This window comes from Pelodiscus sinensis, chromosome 3, assembly GCF_049634645.1.
Source record: "Pelodiscus sinensis isolate JC-2024 chromosome 3, ASM4963464v1, whole genome shotgun sequence".
Taxonomy (NCBI): domain Eukaryota; kingdom Metazoa; phylum Chordata; order Testudines; family Trionychidae; genus Pelodiscus; species Pelodiscus sinensis.
The window spans coordinates 138612268-138630261 of record NC_134713.1 but is presented as its reverse complement, the minus strand read 5'-3'; the positions used below and the strand labels follow the sequence as shown (position 1 = coordinate 138630261).

Here is a 17994-nt window from a genome sequence, read left to right as displayed (position 1 = left end):
AAAAAAAGGGCCTGGCAAAAAAAGTGGCAGGTGGCTAACGGCTCTAATAGAGGTCCCGTGAGCCTTGCCAGAACCAGGTTCAAGTCTTGCTGCAGGAGAGGGTCTCTAAAACCTGGGGGTAGAGCCTCTCTAGGTCCCTTAGGAACTGAGAGGTAATCCCATGGGAGAAAACCGAGCAACCTTGCAGCGCAGATGTAAAGCAGAGATAGCAGCCAAGTGGTCCTTGATGGTGGCCAAGGCCAGGCCCTGCAGTTTCAGGGACAACAGGTAGTCCAGGATCTCCTGAACTGAGGCCTCAGCCAGGACCACCCGCTGTTGCTGCGCCCACACTGAGAAACAGGTCCATTTAGCCATGTGCACTGAGCGTGTTGAGGGTTACGACTCTCAAGGAGGACCCACTGTATGTCTCCCAAACATTCCAGCTCCTGTGGGTTCAGCCACAGATGAAACATGCTGTCAGGTGGAGCGAGCTGAGGTTCAGGCAGAGCAGGCGACCATGGTCTGGGGAGAATAGGTCCACCCAGTCTCAGAAAAGGGAGGCAGTCACCTCGGGGTGGAGTGCCCACTCGTGGTGAGAGGAGAACTCTCTGCTGAGACGATCTGCGATCGTGTTTCAGACCCCTGGGAGGTGATGGGTTTGCAGTGTGACGCTGTGCAGGACACAAAACTCCCAGAGGCTTATCACCTCTACAACGGTCCTACGTAATTTCCCTCAATGCCAGGAGGAAGGGATGGGGCCTGGCTGAAAACAGGCAGGCAGGAGTCTGGTATGTCATCCTTAGGCATACCCTCAAAAGGAACACTTGCCCCGGGACTTCAATTGGCTGGTTGCTGGCTGGACAGATGAAGGGTGGCGGCCTTGCTTGTGTTTTGGAGGATTAGGGTGTGAAGGGCCCTCTCTAGGCAAGTGTATTGGCCTCTTTTGTTTTGGGGCTTGCACCACTTCCTCTCAGACCTGGGGATGTAGAGACCCAAGGTTTTCAAAGTAGTGCGAGAGTCCTTTAGCTCATGCAACCTTGTGTCTGTCTATTCTGTGAACACGGCCCCCATGTCAAACAGCAGGTCTTGAATGAAGTTCTGTGCCTCTGGGGACAGACCCGATAGAAGGAGCCAGGCCACCCGCCTCATACTAATGGCTGAGGCCAAGGATCGAGCCACTGAGTCCAATGCCTCAGATGCTGCTTGTAGAGCTGCCAGTACCACCAAGGATCCTTCCTCAATGAGAGCCTTAAACTCCTTGTGAGACATGTTGGGCAAGGAGGCCTCAAATTTTGCCAGCGCCCCCAGGTGTTCATGCCATATCATGCAAATAGGGCCTGGTGGTTCGCCATCCTCTGATGGAAGCTGGCTGAGGAGTAGACCTTTCTCCTCGACAAGTCCAGCCATTTGGAGTATATATTCTTAGGGGTGGGCCTTGACTGGCCCTGGCACTCCCTGTGGTTCATGGACTCCACCATGAGGGAGTTGGGTGGCAAGTGGGTATAAAGATAGTAATGGCCCCCTGCCGAGGCAAAGTACTTCTGCTCTGTCCTCTTGGCTGTTGGCAGAATGGAGGAGGGTGTCTGCCAGAACACCTTGGCCATCACCTCATGCAGGGGCAATGCCACCCTGCCCAGGCCCGCTTGACCCAGGACCTTGAATGAGTCCAAGGATTCCTGCACCTCCTCTGCTTGTAGGCCCAGGCCATTGGCTACCCTTCTGAAAAAGTCCTGGTGGGCCTTCGAGTTCTCCTGTGGAGGACGCAATGAATAGAAGGTGGCCCGGGCCAGCTGGGATACCTCACCCTGCTGGGACTGGTCCCCTGCATTCGCTGCCTGTTGAGGGGGAGCAGGCGTGCCCACATCTCCTTGGGGACTGTGAGGTCCTGGTGGCACCGATGGGGCTTGGGATGCACTGACAACCAACTAGGTGATCCGGGGCTGAACTGGGAATCCCCAGGGAGTCCCTTGGGCACCACTGAGCCTGCCACTGAGACTGTGGCCACAGTGTGCCTGCGACGGTGTCAACAGTGTGCTGTCTGCTGCACTGGGGGATGGTGGCAGCCGTTGACATTATGCTTGCAGAACAGACACTTGCCAATGCCTACGAAGATGAACAGGAGCAACGACCTTTCCAGTGCTGGGTCTCCATCACTGACAGAGACACCGGTGATTAGGAGTGTCTGGAGCACTGGCAAGAACTTCGGCGACCTGATGATCCACTCCTTGAGTCTGGTGAATGGTGCCAGACTGAAGCTCCACGGTGCCAGGACAGGGAGAAACGGGACATGCCTCTGAGGCTGGATCGGCTCGGTGACGGCAAGTATCCACGGCACAGCAAATGGTGCTGGTGTCACTGCGACATACCTCTGGCGACACGGCAAGTAGAGAGACTCCTTGACAACTGTGGTTCCAGGGCACATGTGCCTGCTCAGCTCTGGACACCAACTCCGGCAACGCAGAAGATCGCACATTGTGCCCCGGCCTCTCACTTGCAGGCCTATGGGGACTTAGGAGCACATTCTCCTTTCAGACAAAGGGAATGGACCGTGCTGGACGATCAGGGATCAAACAGCGGTTTACATCTTTTTTTTCAGTTCTGATCAGAAACAGCCCAGTGAAACCAAAGGATTCAAGTTCATGTGACTCTCCCCAGAGCTAAAAGCTAGTGTGAAAAAAATACATTGCTACCTTGCAAAAAATCAGTAGGGAGTTTTTCCAAGGGAAATGGAGCACTTCACTAGCATAGCACAAGCCAATCACAACCGCCTCCAAACCTGTCATTTTCACATAACAAGTGACAAACTATCTGGGTGAAATATTGTCCCTATTGAAGTCAATGGCAAAACTTTCACTGACCTCAGAAAGTTCAAGATTTCACCCCTAAATCTGGGACTTGTTGATCTTCCTCATTTCCCTTTGCATTCCTTAAGGACGAGTGAAAATTTTCCATAGAGAGTAAGTAAACAAACATGAAAGCAGATGCCATTCAGCTTTCAAAAGCAAAATAGTAGTGAGGTGCAAAGAACTTTTTCATGTCCATGGTACAGAGACTGAGCACTTCATTACAGAGATATTGACAATCTAAGAGTAATGATACATTATAATGGGTGGGGAAAAGTTATATGGCTGGGTGGAGGTAGTAAGGGACTTACATGGAGCAGTATCAACTAAAAAAGCATAAATGGTAGGGGCTGGAATCAGAGAAAAGTATCTTTAGTAGGGCATTGATAGCTGCTTATTTTCTCATATGCCCTCAGCTCAAAGGTGAACATTTGAGATAAATCCAACTGTGACAAAAAGAATGTTTGCACCAGGTAAGAAATCTGTCTGATTATTTTTGCAGTTGGATAATTCAAAGGGTTTGGGGAGTGTCATTTGTTTTGTTTTGTTTTTGTTTGTTTGTTTGGTCTGATCTTGGCAAGTACTTGAACTCCCAATAAGGTGTGTGCAAAACATCTGGTGTACGTTAGATCTTAGTCCATCCCAAGCTTTTCAGCACACTGAACTACCAACATTCTCCATGGCTGCTGATCAGCTGTCATGTTACCTAAGTCCTCCCATTTCAAATTAATTTTTTCTATATTATTGATAATTGTATGCTTCCAAGTTATCCTTGGTCATCTTCTTTCTGTTAGGATTTTTTTGGCTTCTAACTGAGAGCCATAATCAGTAGTAGGGATGTAAAAAACAGAATTTAAATAGTTAACCAGTTAAATGACTAACATTTTAATATTTAGCTAGTTAACTGCCTGCCCAGCCTCCACCACTTCAACATGTATGGGCAGTTTCCTGCTGGCCAGGCCAGGACAAGACTAACCGGCAAGGGTTGAGGCCAGCCAGGGCCAGAGACCTACCTTCCTATGCCGTAGGGCTGAGGCAGGAATCCCTCCAGGCTGGGGCCAGAGTCGGGACACTCCTGTACGGCCGAACTAGGACACCATGGAGGCCAGGATGCCACCAGGCCATTCCCACGTGACCAGAGCCAGGCTGTGGCTGGGGTCCTTCCAGGCTGCAGCTGCAGCCAGGTTGAGACTAGGACATTCCCAGGGACAGGATGCCACCAGGACATCCCATGGGCCATCCCCGTGCAGGCAGGGTCCCCCCTTAGCAGGCTAGACCCAACTGCTGCAGCCTGCCGTGGTTGGCTATGAAATGGGTTACCCAATAAGCACTCCAGTAAGCCTAATGCTTACCAGGTAACTGGTTAAATGGTTAACCTTTTACATCCCTAATTGGTTGTCCATTGCAATCCACTTGTAACACCTGACCTAGCCATTAATGTCTTCTCTTGCAAATTATGTGCAACAGAGACCTTGCTTTAGCTATTTTTCTGATCTCATCGTTCATTTTTCTTTCCTCATAGCTTACTCCTGCTAACATTGTCCACAAGCACTTATGACGACACGCATCTAACTTCTGAGCATCTGTTTTCTGAAGCTGCCAGGTTTCACTGCCATTGGTTGCCATGGCTACAACAAGGGCTAAGTAAATGCCTAATTTTGTATGTAAGGACATATTGTATGTAACATTTGTTTTAGCAATAACAAAGTTATAACTGTTCAAGATGGTGTGTTTATTTAAATATGCAATGGTGTAATCATTAAAATAACTGTACTCATCATTCTTTTTTCAGTATTCATAGCTCAGACATATTGCACATATTTTTATGCATGAAAGTTAAAGCCACAGTCAGTAAAAAGTAATGGTATTCTCACTGGACCTTTTGCAGCAGAGTGGCCTATGAATACAAATACAGTTATAATAGGTAGAAAACTAAATACTGAGTGCCTGACACAAGCAGCCAGAAAAGTTTTTAAGCCTTTTTCCACTTCTATCCAAATAGTTCTTCAAGCTGTTTGTCTGACTTTTTGCTTCCTGCTAATCTGCCTTCCCTGGCACACAGACCTTTATATGTCATCAATCTTTTCATTCCACTTTTATATGAAAATATGCCTCACTGTTGTGCTATTATGTATCAGCATGAACCAAACTATCCTCGAGAAGTTTTCTCGGTTATCATAGCTTTACAATATCTCCTGAATCCTGTGGGATTGCATGTATGAAAACAGAGCAATGAAAGTAAACTTGGGCACTTGTATTAAAAAGCAAATGGCAGCAACACAAGGAAAGAAAAAATGTATGATTTAGCATCCTGTTTCTTAGGAATGAAATCTGGTGTTCATTTTCTTTCATCTATGCCTACACTGACTTTTTAAAAGCAATTTCCTTAAAAACATTTAACTGCAACTCACTGTTATTGGATCTCTTCTCACACAAAGACTACAGTTAAAAATGTGTTGGCTTCCTTACAAGTCACATTTGTGTTTTAACTAACAGTTTTCTATAGTACTTTCCAGAATTGCTTTAATAAATAAAAAAGATTAACTTTTAAACTAAAGAGGTAACAAATTAATGAGTAGTACAAAATTGAAAAAATCTGATTTTATTTGTGATAAAGTATTAACACTTATGTCAATATTGCTTTATACTTTCACAGAATTTAGAAATTACCTAGAAAGCCTATTAAAATAATAATTACATAGTAACTCATGTTGCCCCTACTGCATTCCATCCAAAGAGCTCATTGCTTTACAATGTAGTGCCCAAATATCTTTTCACTACTCTAAATGTACTGAATCATAATGGGTTCCAAATATATTGTCTAGGATAATGCATAATTCATGCCTAGACACTACAAATACATCTAGGGACCAGTTTGTATGACTTTACAAAGCGGTTTTCTGACATTTAAGCTGTGCAAAATTACTGGGTAGTTTTGAGCAAAAACTATACACATTCTCTTTTCTCAGTGACATGAGAAAGATTGTGTATCCTTCAAAAATTACAGGATAAACACAAAAGAGGGTAAAAAATTGAGCAAGATACTTTGTGTTTCTGCTTGGAGGTTTCTGTCTATATATCATGGAGAAAGACTCTGAAGTTGACCAAAACACACACCTAATCTACACATTAGACATAATACTGTGGGGTCGTCAATATGATTACACTTATTAATAAGAAGCAAGTAAACATGCTACAGCATCATTCTTCTTCACTCCCGAGTGGGTGCTCCACTCATGGTGTTGGACTCGTCCCGGCGCCACAGCTCAGAGGCTTTGCATAGCTGTTTTCAGCTGGGTCGCACCCGCGCAGTGTGCAGCACGTGCCGTTCGCGCTCTTTGATCTTCACGTGCAGCCGGCTACCTGCTATATTTTATGGCAATGTGTTTTTGAATATGAATACGCAAAACTCAAATATACTTCATGCACAATGGGACAAGTAACCTATCATTCAAGAGCTTGTAACCCCCTGACTATGTATATTCTATTTGTGTGCATGTGTCATTCTTGTATGTGAAGTTAGAAATATAAAGTGTAATTTAGATCTTCTAGTGAAAGCCATTAGTGGAACTTAAGGAACTTAATAGTTCAGTGCTCGGGACAAGGATATGTGAATAGTCTTGTTTTTCCTGTAAGTCTATTCTGTGGTTGGTCCTACAAAGATAGTATTGGTGCCATCATGCCACCTGGTGCTGGAGTCCATCTTGAATTTGGCATTTTTCCATAGAAGTGGGAGAATGGGACAAAGATTTCCCACGTGCGGGTAATTCTATTTAAGGGATGGGAAACAAACAATGATTGTCATCAGCCGTCTTCACAGACTGCTCCCCATCTCAAGAGGACACATGAAAAGTCCAGAAAAGAACAAGGGGAGAAGCTGTTAGACACAGGTCAGGAAAAAGATCATAGAATCATAGAACCATAGAGTTGGAAGAGACCTTAGAAGGCCATCAAGTCCAGCCCCCTGCCCAAGGCAGGACCAATCCCAGATCGCTTTTGACCTGAAGAGATTTACCTCAAATAAGGGCTAGGGTGAGAAATGATTCAACTTATTTTAACAACTTATTTTAGTGTAATAAGTGTAGCTGACTTGTTTTATTTTATCTTAATAACTTACTTTGAGCTGAAGCAAAATACAGGACTACGTTTAAAGTACTACATAGTCCTGTATTTTGCTTCAGCTACACCAGCTACACGGCTACATTTCTATTACTTTGAGCTGTCTGTCATCACTTGAAACCTCTTAAATACTACTTTTCATACTTAATAAAATCACTTTTGCTTATTGTCAAATCCAGTGTACATAATTGTTACCAGGGAGGGGGGTACAACAGTTGCTCATATCTCTCTTTCATCAATAAAGGGAGCCAACTTTATAAGCCTCCTCTGTGTACAACTTTTACACAGAGTAAGGAAGATTTATTTGGGGTTTTGGTCTCATTGGGGCTGTGCTCCTGGATGTCAAGTCCCAGTAACTGAGCCCTCCTAGAACTGTTATCAGAGTCCGTGTTATACTTTTGGGGAGCTGTTACTCCAACTCTGTGCCTTTGCTGGGGGAGATCAGAGCTTCTGGCTCAGCAGAACAGGTAGGTGGGCTCCGTGGTATGATCAGCTTACCAAGTGACAGTCTCAAGGGGATTGCTGTGACTCAACTCGTCACAATGTGTACAAATTTTTGTGGCCTGTGCTGATATTTCTGACATTATATTCAATTGATATACAGGCAGTCCTTGACTTACGCGGATCCAACTTATGTCGGATCCGCAGTTACGAACGGGGCTGCCCCAGAATACACGGACTGTGGGACCTCGTGGTCCTGCCGCCCGTGTACTCTGGGGCTTTCTCTGCATCTCCCTGGTCTGCAGACCAGGAAGACACAGAGCAAAGCCGCGGAGGGGCTCGGGCAGCGGGGCAGCCCCCTGCCCGAGCCCCCTTCCCTCCCCCGCGCGGCTTTGCAAAGCCGCGGGGGGGCTCGGGCAGCGAGGCACCCCAGGCACGCCTGGACTACTCCGCTGCTGGCTTCCCCGCGGCTTTGCAAAGCCCTAGGGGTGGCTTGGGCAGCGAGGCACCCCAGGCGCGCCTGGGCTGCTCCGCCGCCGGCTTCCCCACGGCTTTGCAAAGCTGCGGGGGGGCTCGGGAAGCGAGGCAGCCCAGGCCGCCTGGACTGCTCCGCTGCCGGCTTCCCCGAGGCTTTGCAAAGCCGCGGGGGAAGCCGGCAGCGGGACAGCCCAGACGCCCCGCGGCTGTCCTGCTGCCGGCGTCCTCAGAGGCTTTGCTCCCCGTCTCCCTGGTCTGCTGGTCTCCAGCAGACCAGGGAGACGGGGAGCAAAGCCGCGGAGGACCCAGGCGGCGAGACCGCGGTGCGTCTCGGTCCGCCGCCCGTGTCTTCCTGGTCTGCTGGGGTGGAGGGGGCGCAGCTAGTATGCCCCCCCCTCCAGCAGACTAGGCTTTTCTCTGGACGCCTGTGGCAGAGCAGCTGGGGTGCTGCCGGTTGGTCCTGAAGCGCCGCTCTGGGTGCTACTGGTCCAACCCAGCAGCACCCCAGCTGCTCTGGTCCTGATTCAGCCGCTGCTGGTCAGTTTCAGCAGCGGCTGAATCAGGACGCCTGGGGCAGAGCAGATGGGGTGCTGCTGGGTTGGTCCAGTAGTGCCGAGGAGCGGCGCTACTGGAGCAACCCAGCAGCACCCCAGCTGCTCTGCCCCAGGCGTCCTGATTTAGCCACTGCTGAAACTGACCAGCGCTGACTGCAGGAAGCCGGAGGCAGAGTTGCTCTGCCCCGGGCTTCCTGGAATCAGCTGCTGATCAGTTTCAGCAGCAGCTGACTTGGGGACCCCTGGGGTTCTTAAATTGATTCTGTATGTAAGTCAGAACTGGCGGTCAGTTTCAGCAGCGGCTGAATCTGGACGCTAGTTCCGACTTACATACAGATTCAACTTAAGAACAAACCTACAGTCCCTATCTTGTACGTAACCCGGGGACTGCCTGTACCTTTGATGCCAAGAAGGATGAGACTCGGGTGACATCACAGCCAGCATTTCCTCTAAGCTGGATGGCAGCACAGCTTTACAGGTGATTAATCAGTCTCGCCCAATTAGTCAGCTCATGCACTGAGTCCTGGGCCCCTGACTGGGCAGGGCTGATTAATCACCGCTGCAGCTTAGAGGGAACACTGCTCACAACACCATATCAACTGAGAATCCCTGGATTCTCCTTACTAACCTTTCAGTGTAGGCCAGAAGACAGAAGAAACCTTCACAAGACCAAAGGAGAAAAGAAGCTGAATGGACGAGCAGCTTTTGATTCCCAGTCCAATGATATCAGAAGTGAGAACAGTTGACATGCACCAACAGCTCTAAGGAACAGAGTCTGGTTCCCTAATCACTCCGCTTAGGAGGACAGGGTAAGTTCCAGAGAATGAGAGTATTAACTTCAGAGTCCAGGGAAGCTGCAGTAGGAGTTCTTGTAAGTGTTCACTGCGCTACCCGATAAAACAGAGGAGAAGGGAAAGAGCAATTAAGAACCTCCCTTTCCCCCATGGACTAGCACACTGAAAGAAATCTTCTCCAATACCCCAGCACTGACTAGATAAAAGAAAGGAATGTGTTTGTGGGTAAAAGTAAGGAGTAGACAGAATAGAGAAAGTGAGAGACAAAGGGGGGGAGAGAGAAGAGAGGTTTAGAAGAGAGAAAGAAGGAGAATTTGAAATGGAATTGAAGTAGTAGAGAGCAAGATTGAGGAGTAGTGAAGTCTGACATAAAAAGAAATGAGAACAAGGATTCTATCTTTGCTTATGCTACAGTCTTCCTGAGTCACCACTGGCAAATCACTCAATCTTTCTCATTTCACCATCTGTAAAATATGAATAATATTACTTCCCTATCTCCCAGCAGTATTGCCAGGAAAAATTAATTAATATTTGTGGGGGACTCGGATGCAAAGACGATAACCACAGAAAACCCTATACATAAATAAAAAAATACTCAGGGCAGGGTTTGAAAAAAAGGGGTGCAGTATGAGAGACACAGAGCTACACATAAAACAGGGAAGTTAAAATAAAATACTGAATGGTTGCCTGTTTAACAGAGCCCCACTCAGGCAATTGTCCTGAGGAAAAAGTAGCATGTGATCATATAATTAAAGGTTGTGTCATAAGCACAGTGGGGTAGAATTAAGACTGCACATGCAATCTTAATTTTGGCATTTCTTAACTTTTGATGTTTCATTTTACAGAAGTAATGGTATTTTAGTGACTTTTTTTAATGGATTTTCCTATTTTAAAAAAAAGCTAAAATATACAACTATTTTCTAGAAGTAATACACTGTGTAATCTGTCTAATGTAGAGGTTCCCAACCACCGGGCCATGAACTGCTGGATGCCGGGTTGCAGCAGCTGGCAGAGCTGAAGCCAGCTGTTCATAGCAGCTCAGCTCCAGCAGCCGTGGTAGCTGATTCTGCCCAGTGGCAGCGGTGGGGCTAAGGCGGCGTCAGGAGGAGACGGAGCAGGAGACACCTCCCTCCCTCCTCCCACACAAGTAAGATGGCAACCCAGCCAGGGCCCTACACTCCCTCTCCCACCTCTATCCATGGGGGCGCGATACACATATGAGGAAGGAGGGAGCACGAAGGAGGAGGAACTGCATGTGCCACCAACAACCACTCCCCCTGCCCACATGGCAGTAACGGCCACACTCCCTAGGAGGGGCAGCCTCGTTTTAGGGAGTGCAGGGGTGGAGTCAAAGGGGTGTTGGGTGAGGGTGTGGTGGGGTCACAGGGCAAAAGAGTGTTGGCATGGGATGTAGGGGGTCAAAGGTTAAAGGGTCAAAGGGCATGGGGTATAGGGATGGGGTCAAAGGGTGTTAGGCACTGGGGAACAAGGGTCTAGGTTGGGGCTAGGCGGATAGGAAACATTTTATTTGAATATTCATTATTTGCATAATGAACATTCAAATATGCAAATATGATGTTACCAGTGCACGAAAAGTTTGTAAATGGGTTTGCCAATCCATGGCATAAAAAAGGTTGGGAACCACTGGTCTAATGAATGAGGCAGAAGCCTTTACAGTATTTTGTATGTACGCTTCCATACCCACATACACATACCTTATAATGCAAGCCGCTACATATAGAAAAGAACTGAAATTCTTTCCTTATGCACACGTGTATTTCCAGTGAAATATTCAAAGATCACATTTACATTACATATTCACACATGCTTCATGCCAATGAAACATTGGGAGTTTATTAGTCTCTATGCGCAAGGTAATTTTTTTAAACCAAATTTCATTGACACATGAAAACACACATCTGTAATCTAGGGACCATTTCCTTTCCAAATATCACGTTTTCATCATCTCCAGATAATGTGCTAGAGCTCTTTGAAAAGGTTGCTTTTTTTAGTTATCTGAAAAATCATGTTTTTCTCAATCTGTATATTCTTGAAAAAAAGTCACCTATTTCTGGGGAAAATTTAAAAAAAAAACAAAAAAACAGAAAATTTTGCTCCCTAAGAGCTAATATGCAAAAGTTCATACGAAAAAATGGGGCACATTTCAGGAAACGGAAAATGACCTATTAGAATGGAAATGCTTGGGAGTCCTTAATATAGGTATTACTTCTGTATTGTGCCCAAAATCCTAACAGAAACAACATAGTATTTAGCAATGCTAAGGTTGAAAATAAATATAAAGCTCAAGTTTGTTCATTATGAGCCATAATAGCTCAGCCACAATATAAGAGCACAACTACTCAATTTCAGGTTTCTAGCAAACAATTTACACTTGGTCATATGTAAGCATTTTTGCATCTCTCTCCAATGCAATTACACTTAGCCTCAATGACAATCTAAAACAGCATTTTCTGATTTTCCCCTTGTAATAGGTGCCTATTATTAGTGGTAAGAATTAACTGTTCAAATAGGGCATATGAAATTATGATTTTGGTTTTAAAAAACGCAGAAAGGTAAAAACATTTTCTCTTATCTAAACATTATGTTTTCATAGCTCCACGTTATTCAACAGAAAATGGTCACAAAAAGGACGTGCATATCCATCTTTCACTTTACACTGCAGCATTAAGCATTGTCATATCAGGGCCTTTTCAGGCACCAATAAATATATATTTAAAAAAAAACCAGGAGAATCTGACAAGGCTCAGATTATCACTAGCTTGTATGTTAGAGAGTGTCTTGGTCAGGAAAGACCTAATTTAATGAGAGTCACTTGCCGATTATCAGAACTGGGATATTTGTACCACACAGAACACCATTAAAACATGTGCATTAAGTCCTGAATCAGTCAAGCGATCCCTGAAAATTAGGACCACTGAAGGAATTGAATCTATAGGTGCACCGGTTCAGCCTTGGTCTTACTCTTAAAAAATATTTAAATTCACAGGCTATTTCTACTTGTAATTAGAGATCCTAAAAACATTGCTTAGATCTTAGTCTTCTTAATTTTTATGAAAATAACTATACTGAGAACAACTGTGCATGCTTTTGGTTTGTTTCCAACAAATCCTGTCTGTAGCATAAGTGCATGAAGTAGAGAAATGGGTTATGATAAATGCAATTAAATGAAAACATATTTATACATGCTTAATGACTTATTAATATGCATTTTCAAACTTAATGTTCCTCTTCCTTTCCACTGAATGTTATAATATATTGGTTTTACTGAGTCCTTTTAAGAAGCTACTGAATATGCTGCATGAAAAAATACCTGGCCTAAGGCCATGAAGGAAGGTGTTTCACATGTTTTAACAGGTCGGTCTCTCTCTCTCTCTCCCCCTCTCTCTCTCTCAAAGTTTTCAAATATTTGTGAAGAAATCAGATTACAGCACTGCTTTACACAGCAAATAAACTATGTAAGCACTCATTCTCAATATTTCATCCTAACAAAAATAAAGTCAAATGAGGGAATTGATTAACCGTGGCAATTGTCAAAATTAATAAAGATACACATTAACAGTAAATATCAATTAGAAGTAATTAATTTAGCATCCATTAGTAAAATCCGTTTTTAAAAAAATGTCTCAGAATAGACACACATTGCAGTCACATTGGTGCCGTATTCCTCTTTTTACAGATCTTGTTCTTACAGCAAAAGACAATTTTTATTATACTAAGGCGCATGCTAAACCAATATATGTTGTCAAGGAGCATGTTCTGATTTCAAAAGTTTGCATCCACAGCAAGGTAATTTAGTGACAGTCTTAGAGTGACTGCTCAGTACTTTGTATTTTCTGTTTGGATGTAAAATAATTTGGACTTCCACCTCCCGCACCCAGAAACTGAAATATTGTATACTTTTAAGAGGGCAGCATTGACCAGCATCAATGCTGCCTAACATTTTGTATATGCTAGCAAGAAACTAAAATTATAATGTGTGTATCTATGGCACTATGAGGGCACACTGGCAAAATAACGGATAAAAATGGTATGGAGATAAAACTGTTATGTTATTTTCTAACAACTAAATATTCAGGATTTGTTTCACCATAATTTAATGGTTTTAAGTTATAAGTACTCATTTAACAAGTATGCAAGTATGAGCATTGGTAGTGGCATGACTGTTTCCAGCAGAAATTACAGTATGTCAGAATTATTAATTATTTTCTAAAATTTCAATCTCCTGTCAAGATATTTGATACATAACAAATTTGCTTTATTCACAGCACAAAAAGGGCAAGAATTGTAAGCTGGGAACTCTACTGTTTCAGGAAGGTAAAGTCAAGCAACTGTCAGACAGAACATTTCAGGATTGTATTAACAACTCAGGCTAGCTTTCACCTTCACTAATTATAGTTTAAATATATAGAGGAAAACAAACTTTTTCTAATCTTTCAGAATGTATTAATTCAAGCTTTGCGTTATGGAGGGCTTTTTTTTTTTTAAGAAAAGTTATTGTCCAGTACACTGTATTCCTCCAACTGAAACTCTAGATTATAAATGCAATTATAGTCTCTTGAGCACATCCGGGAAATTATCAAGAACATTTCAGAAGGAAACCAGAACCCTTGTCTGATATACAATTGCTTTTACTTAACCACATCTTCTCTACAGAAAGAGTAACAGATACACAACTGGTACTAATCACTACAAATCTTTTTCTATTAGCCAAAAAGGCTAAAAACAAGTATGGTTTGAGGGTACTTACCTACTCGGAAATTAGTGGCAGTCAGGGTGTCAGCAGCATGACCATTTTCACTAATGAGGGTGGTGGTATTTCCCTTCTCACAGTTGTTCTGACAGTTGCCTTTGGTACAAGTCACTTTACAGATGCTGGGTGTGAAGACCACCTTGATGCGGCCAGTATGATTTCCCACTGTGAATGGAGGAAAAGAAAAAAAGAAAAACAAACAGATCACTTTGGTATCCATTGATTTTCCTCAAAGGATAAAAAGAAAAAAGCAACAGGTCTATATGAGGAGGCAGCGTGCAGTGTTCTCTCTCATCGATCTCCAGTGGTGTCTCTGGAACAGCAGTAGGAAGCTTAGCAAACAGAACTCCGGGATGCACTCCAAAACCACATTTAAAGTCAAGTCACTGGAGTAGGATTAGTAATCACAATGCTGCACTTTATTCCCAGTCAGACAAAGAGCAATACCAAGGGCATGACAGCTTAAATAGCGAACTCTGACAAGCAGATATAATGCAAAGAGGCTGGCTGTGCACCTAGGGGTGAATAAACTCTTGTGTCCTCCTGCATACTTATCCTATTTCTGAACTTATTAAGTCACTATTTGTAGCTCAATCCCTGGAAATGTTTTAGGCATGCCGCATGTCTGAAAACATCTGTCTCAAATCTCCTGGCACCCCAGCCTGAAGTGATCAAACCCTGTGACGCAGCTGCCAGGACCCTTTTTTTTTCACAGTTTCTTGGCATTGTTACTCCACATGGATGTACATATTATATAATTGAGTTTTGCAGTCAACTGTTTATACTTAACAAAGGTGAAATAAGGGAAAGGCCTAATAAGGATCAATAGAAATTACTATTTTAGAGTGCTTACAAATTTTTATAGAAGAAAAGCTGCCATTTTTCCTTTTGTTGTATGCTTTTTTAATTAAAAACAAAACCAAAGCTTGACCATATACTAATTTTAGTTTCAATTCTTCAAGCCAGATTCATCCCTTGTGTAAAACATTTGACTTAAGTAGGTTTTACATTATGGATTTATTTGGCCTCTCATCTCAATATTAAAGCCAAAAGCTAAAGCGAAAGAAAAAAGTCAGTATATTTTCAAATTATTTCACAATAATTTTAATTGCAGTTATTAGTTTGTTAATTACTTGTAAATATATTAGGAAACATTTGTGAAAATTGTCCATCTCAAATTTCACATTAAAAAACAACTTTAACTCCACAAAATGAGAGTGAGAGAACATCTCTTTTACTGCCACAAAAACACAAGCAATCAGATTACCCACAAATTGTCCATTCTACTTTATAAAACACCCTCTAGGTAAATATTTTTGATAAAGCTCAGGAAGATGAAGAAAATCTTCCCACTTCAAAAGAATGTAAATTTATATTGTTTCTGGCTCTTTATAAAATAAACAAATTTAAAAAAAAAACAGTTGTGCCAACTTGTTTCATCTGCAACAAGGGGCATTACTCTATCTGACCAGCAGCTGCATTACAGATGCTTCTACCTTATCCTACACAAAAACATTCAGAGGCTAGAAATACACAGAAACAAAGTATTTAGTGAACAATCTGATTTCATTTATTTGAAGTAAAGGCATTTTAGATTTTTCAGAAGCCAAGCTATTGATTATAACAACTACTGATACACCAGCTTGTGAATTGTGAAAACTAGCAAAAGACAAATTTAAAAGCACCTGAGACAGTGCTTTTTTATTTTATTTTGAAGATTTCTTTAAAAAGACAAGCTATTTCCCAGAAAAAAAACTATTTTATATTTTAAAGACATTTTTGTAAACACATTTCCTTTATAAAGTTAATTAAAAAGACATGCTTAACTGAGTGACAAGAATAGGTCTGGCCTACACTGTAAAAACTTCTGTATTGGGAGACTCACAATAGTGTCTCAAATCAACTGAAATACAATTTGGCTTTGCCAGCGTAGACGAAACTAAACCATGTTCTAATTGTATTACAGAATCAATGTACAACACTGCCAAGTCCTGAGCAGTAGCCCAATTTGGGAGCAGAATTAAAATACAATTTGATCAACAAATTAATGTTTACGATACAGCTAATAATTTATGTGAAAACATCCATTGCAGGAACGTGTTGGGGTATTGGTGGACATGACTCTTAAGATTAAACCTATCTTCAGTTAGTTCTCACTTCTATCATTTTAAATTTGCTACTACTCCTGTCTGTGTGACAGACAGAATTTTGGCAAGTAAGTTTAGGTGCCTAAGTATAAAAATCAAGTGTCTAACATTAGATAATCAGGTTTTAAAATGTTCACCAACGTCTATAAGAGTGAAGAGTCTCCTTTACAGATGGCACTCCAGGTACGTAAGGCATTCACACAGCAATGAAATCAAAGCCATAGAGGATTAAAGACAGAGGATGTAAAGTGTCAAATAGTGACTGGAATGCATACAGTACAATCTCTTTAGTAGATTATCATTTAACTTTTTCAGGATACCTCTAGAACTAGCATTTTTTTCAATGACTGACTAGCAACTACTTTTTGCTTCCACTCCCTCAGCCAGACACAGACGGGACAAACTGGAAAATAGAGTGCATGTTGAGCATTTGGCTGAGGGGGAAGAGTTTCACCAGCCACAGCAAAAAAGAGATACTGCCTCCCTCATCTTCCCTTATAATTAAGAATCTTCCTTTCCCTGAATATCCTCAGGTTCACATACAATACTCATGAGCATTATATCTCTAAAAAGAAAAAAAGGAGAGAGAGATTCAACAAACTTTTACTCTGAAAGAAAGCATTTGGCAGAAACTCTGCCAGGTGAGCTCACAGATTTCTGCATCCTCTTCACTTCTTTTGTACGTTTTTCATAGGAGGGTATGAGAAACAGTATTCCACAATGCTTTCTTAGTAGATTTGGCAGAGTTAATGTTACAAACAACAATTATTTGCAGGCTTGACAAAGTGCAGAGCAGCTATGGCCTTGACCCCTTCCGTCCAGTTTGGCTGGTTTATGGTTTGGGAGGACAATGTAACTTAAGCTCTCTCTCTCTCTCTCTCTCTCTCTCTCACACACACACACACACACACACACACACACACACAATTTCGTCTCTGACTAATGACCTCCAGAAGATAATGCCATTGTGCTACTGACTGGAACAAAACTCGAGCATCTACTTTTGTCAGCCAACTTTATGAGAGTCTAGGGTGACCATACTTTTTAGCTCATTTTCTTTATTTATAAGCCTAAGTATACTGTAAGCACCTCATGATCCATTTGAAAGAAAGAGATGGAAATGGAAAATCTTGCTGTACAACTGGCTTTCTATTTGATATGTTCAAGTTAATATAACAGCAAAATGATGGAAAAAATAGGATAAGTAAATGAGACTAAATGAGGAAGAGGCACCAGGAGCAGATGATAGAAGCACAGCGAAATCAGCAAAGCTATTGAGAAAATTAACTGTTGACCTAGAGAGGATTTAAAAGTCTTTATATCTTCAAGCTACAAGAGGAAGGGGTAAACTTCAGCCAATGGCAGAACTATTGAGAGATGTGGCACAACTCCTCCCTCATCCCAGCAGCCTTTAAAAGTCCTTGTGATGCCTTTCCAAGTATACAATGCACAAAAGCTACTCTAGATACAAGCGAGATAGGCCAGCTGCCTAGCGCAGCAGAGATGTGACAAGCTCTGGTGTGATCTACAATGGATTAGCCTGCCGCTGCATAGACTTGCTGTCCACTTACAACCTGACATGTATTAACAGTTCTTTATTGCACTTGGATCTAGTGCTCTCTGAATCAGAACTAGATTAAAGTGAAGTGACAACCTGTAAATGTGTGTCACGGGCAGAGGCCTCAGCACAGATCATGCAGCCCACAGCCTTGCACAGCCTTCTGGGTCATCTTCCTACACAAGTCTGAGGATAAGGGGTCACTCGGTGCAGGTGGCAACCAGATAAGTGACATCTCACTACCCTAGTTCTCCTGCCCCTCTCTGTACCCCATATACTATCCTCAGCCCGTCTGTCCCTGAGGTCTGCCT

General features: G+C 43.0%; 1 protein-coding gene across 9 annotated transcripts in view; it reads right to left on the bottom strand.

Annotated features, from left to right (window-relative positions):
* The window catches only part of LTBP1 (latent transforming growth factor beta binding protein 1), a 321387-nt gene that overhangs the window by 205517 nt on the left and 97876 nt on the right, over nucleotides 1-17994 (bottom strand). For 7 of the 9 annotated variants that reach the window (XM_075924972.1, XM_075924973.1, XM_075924974.1 and 4 more), the window contains exon 5: nucleotides 13976-14143. In XM_075924972.1, the coding sequence (XP_075781087.1) occupies nucleotides 13976-14143 (168 nt within the window). Of the gene's footprint in view, nucleotides 1-13975; nucleotides 14514-17994 lie in introns of those variants that run through there. The other 2 variants (XM_075924979.1, XM_075924980.1) reach the window with 2 other exon arrangements.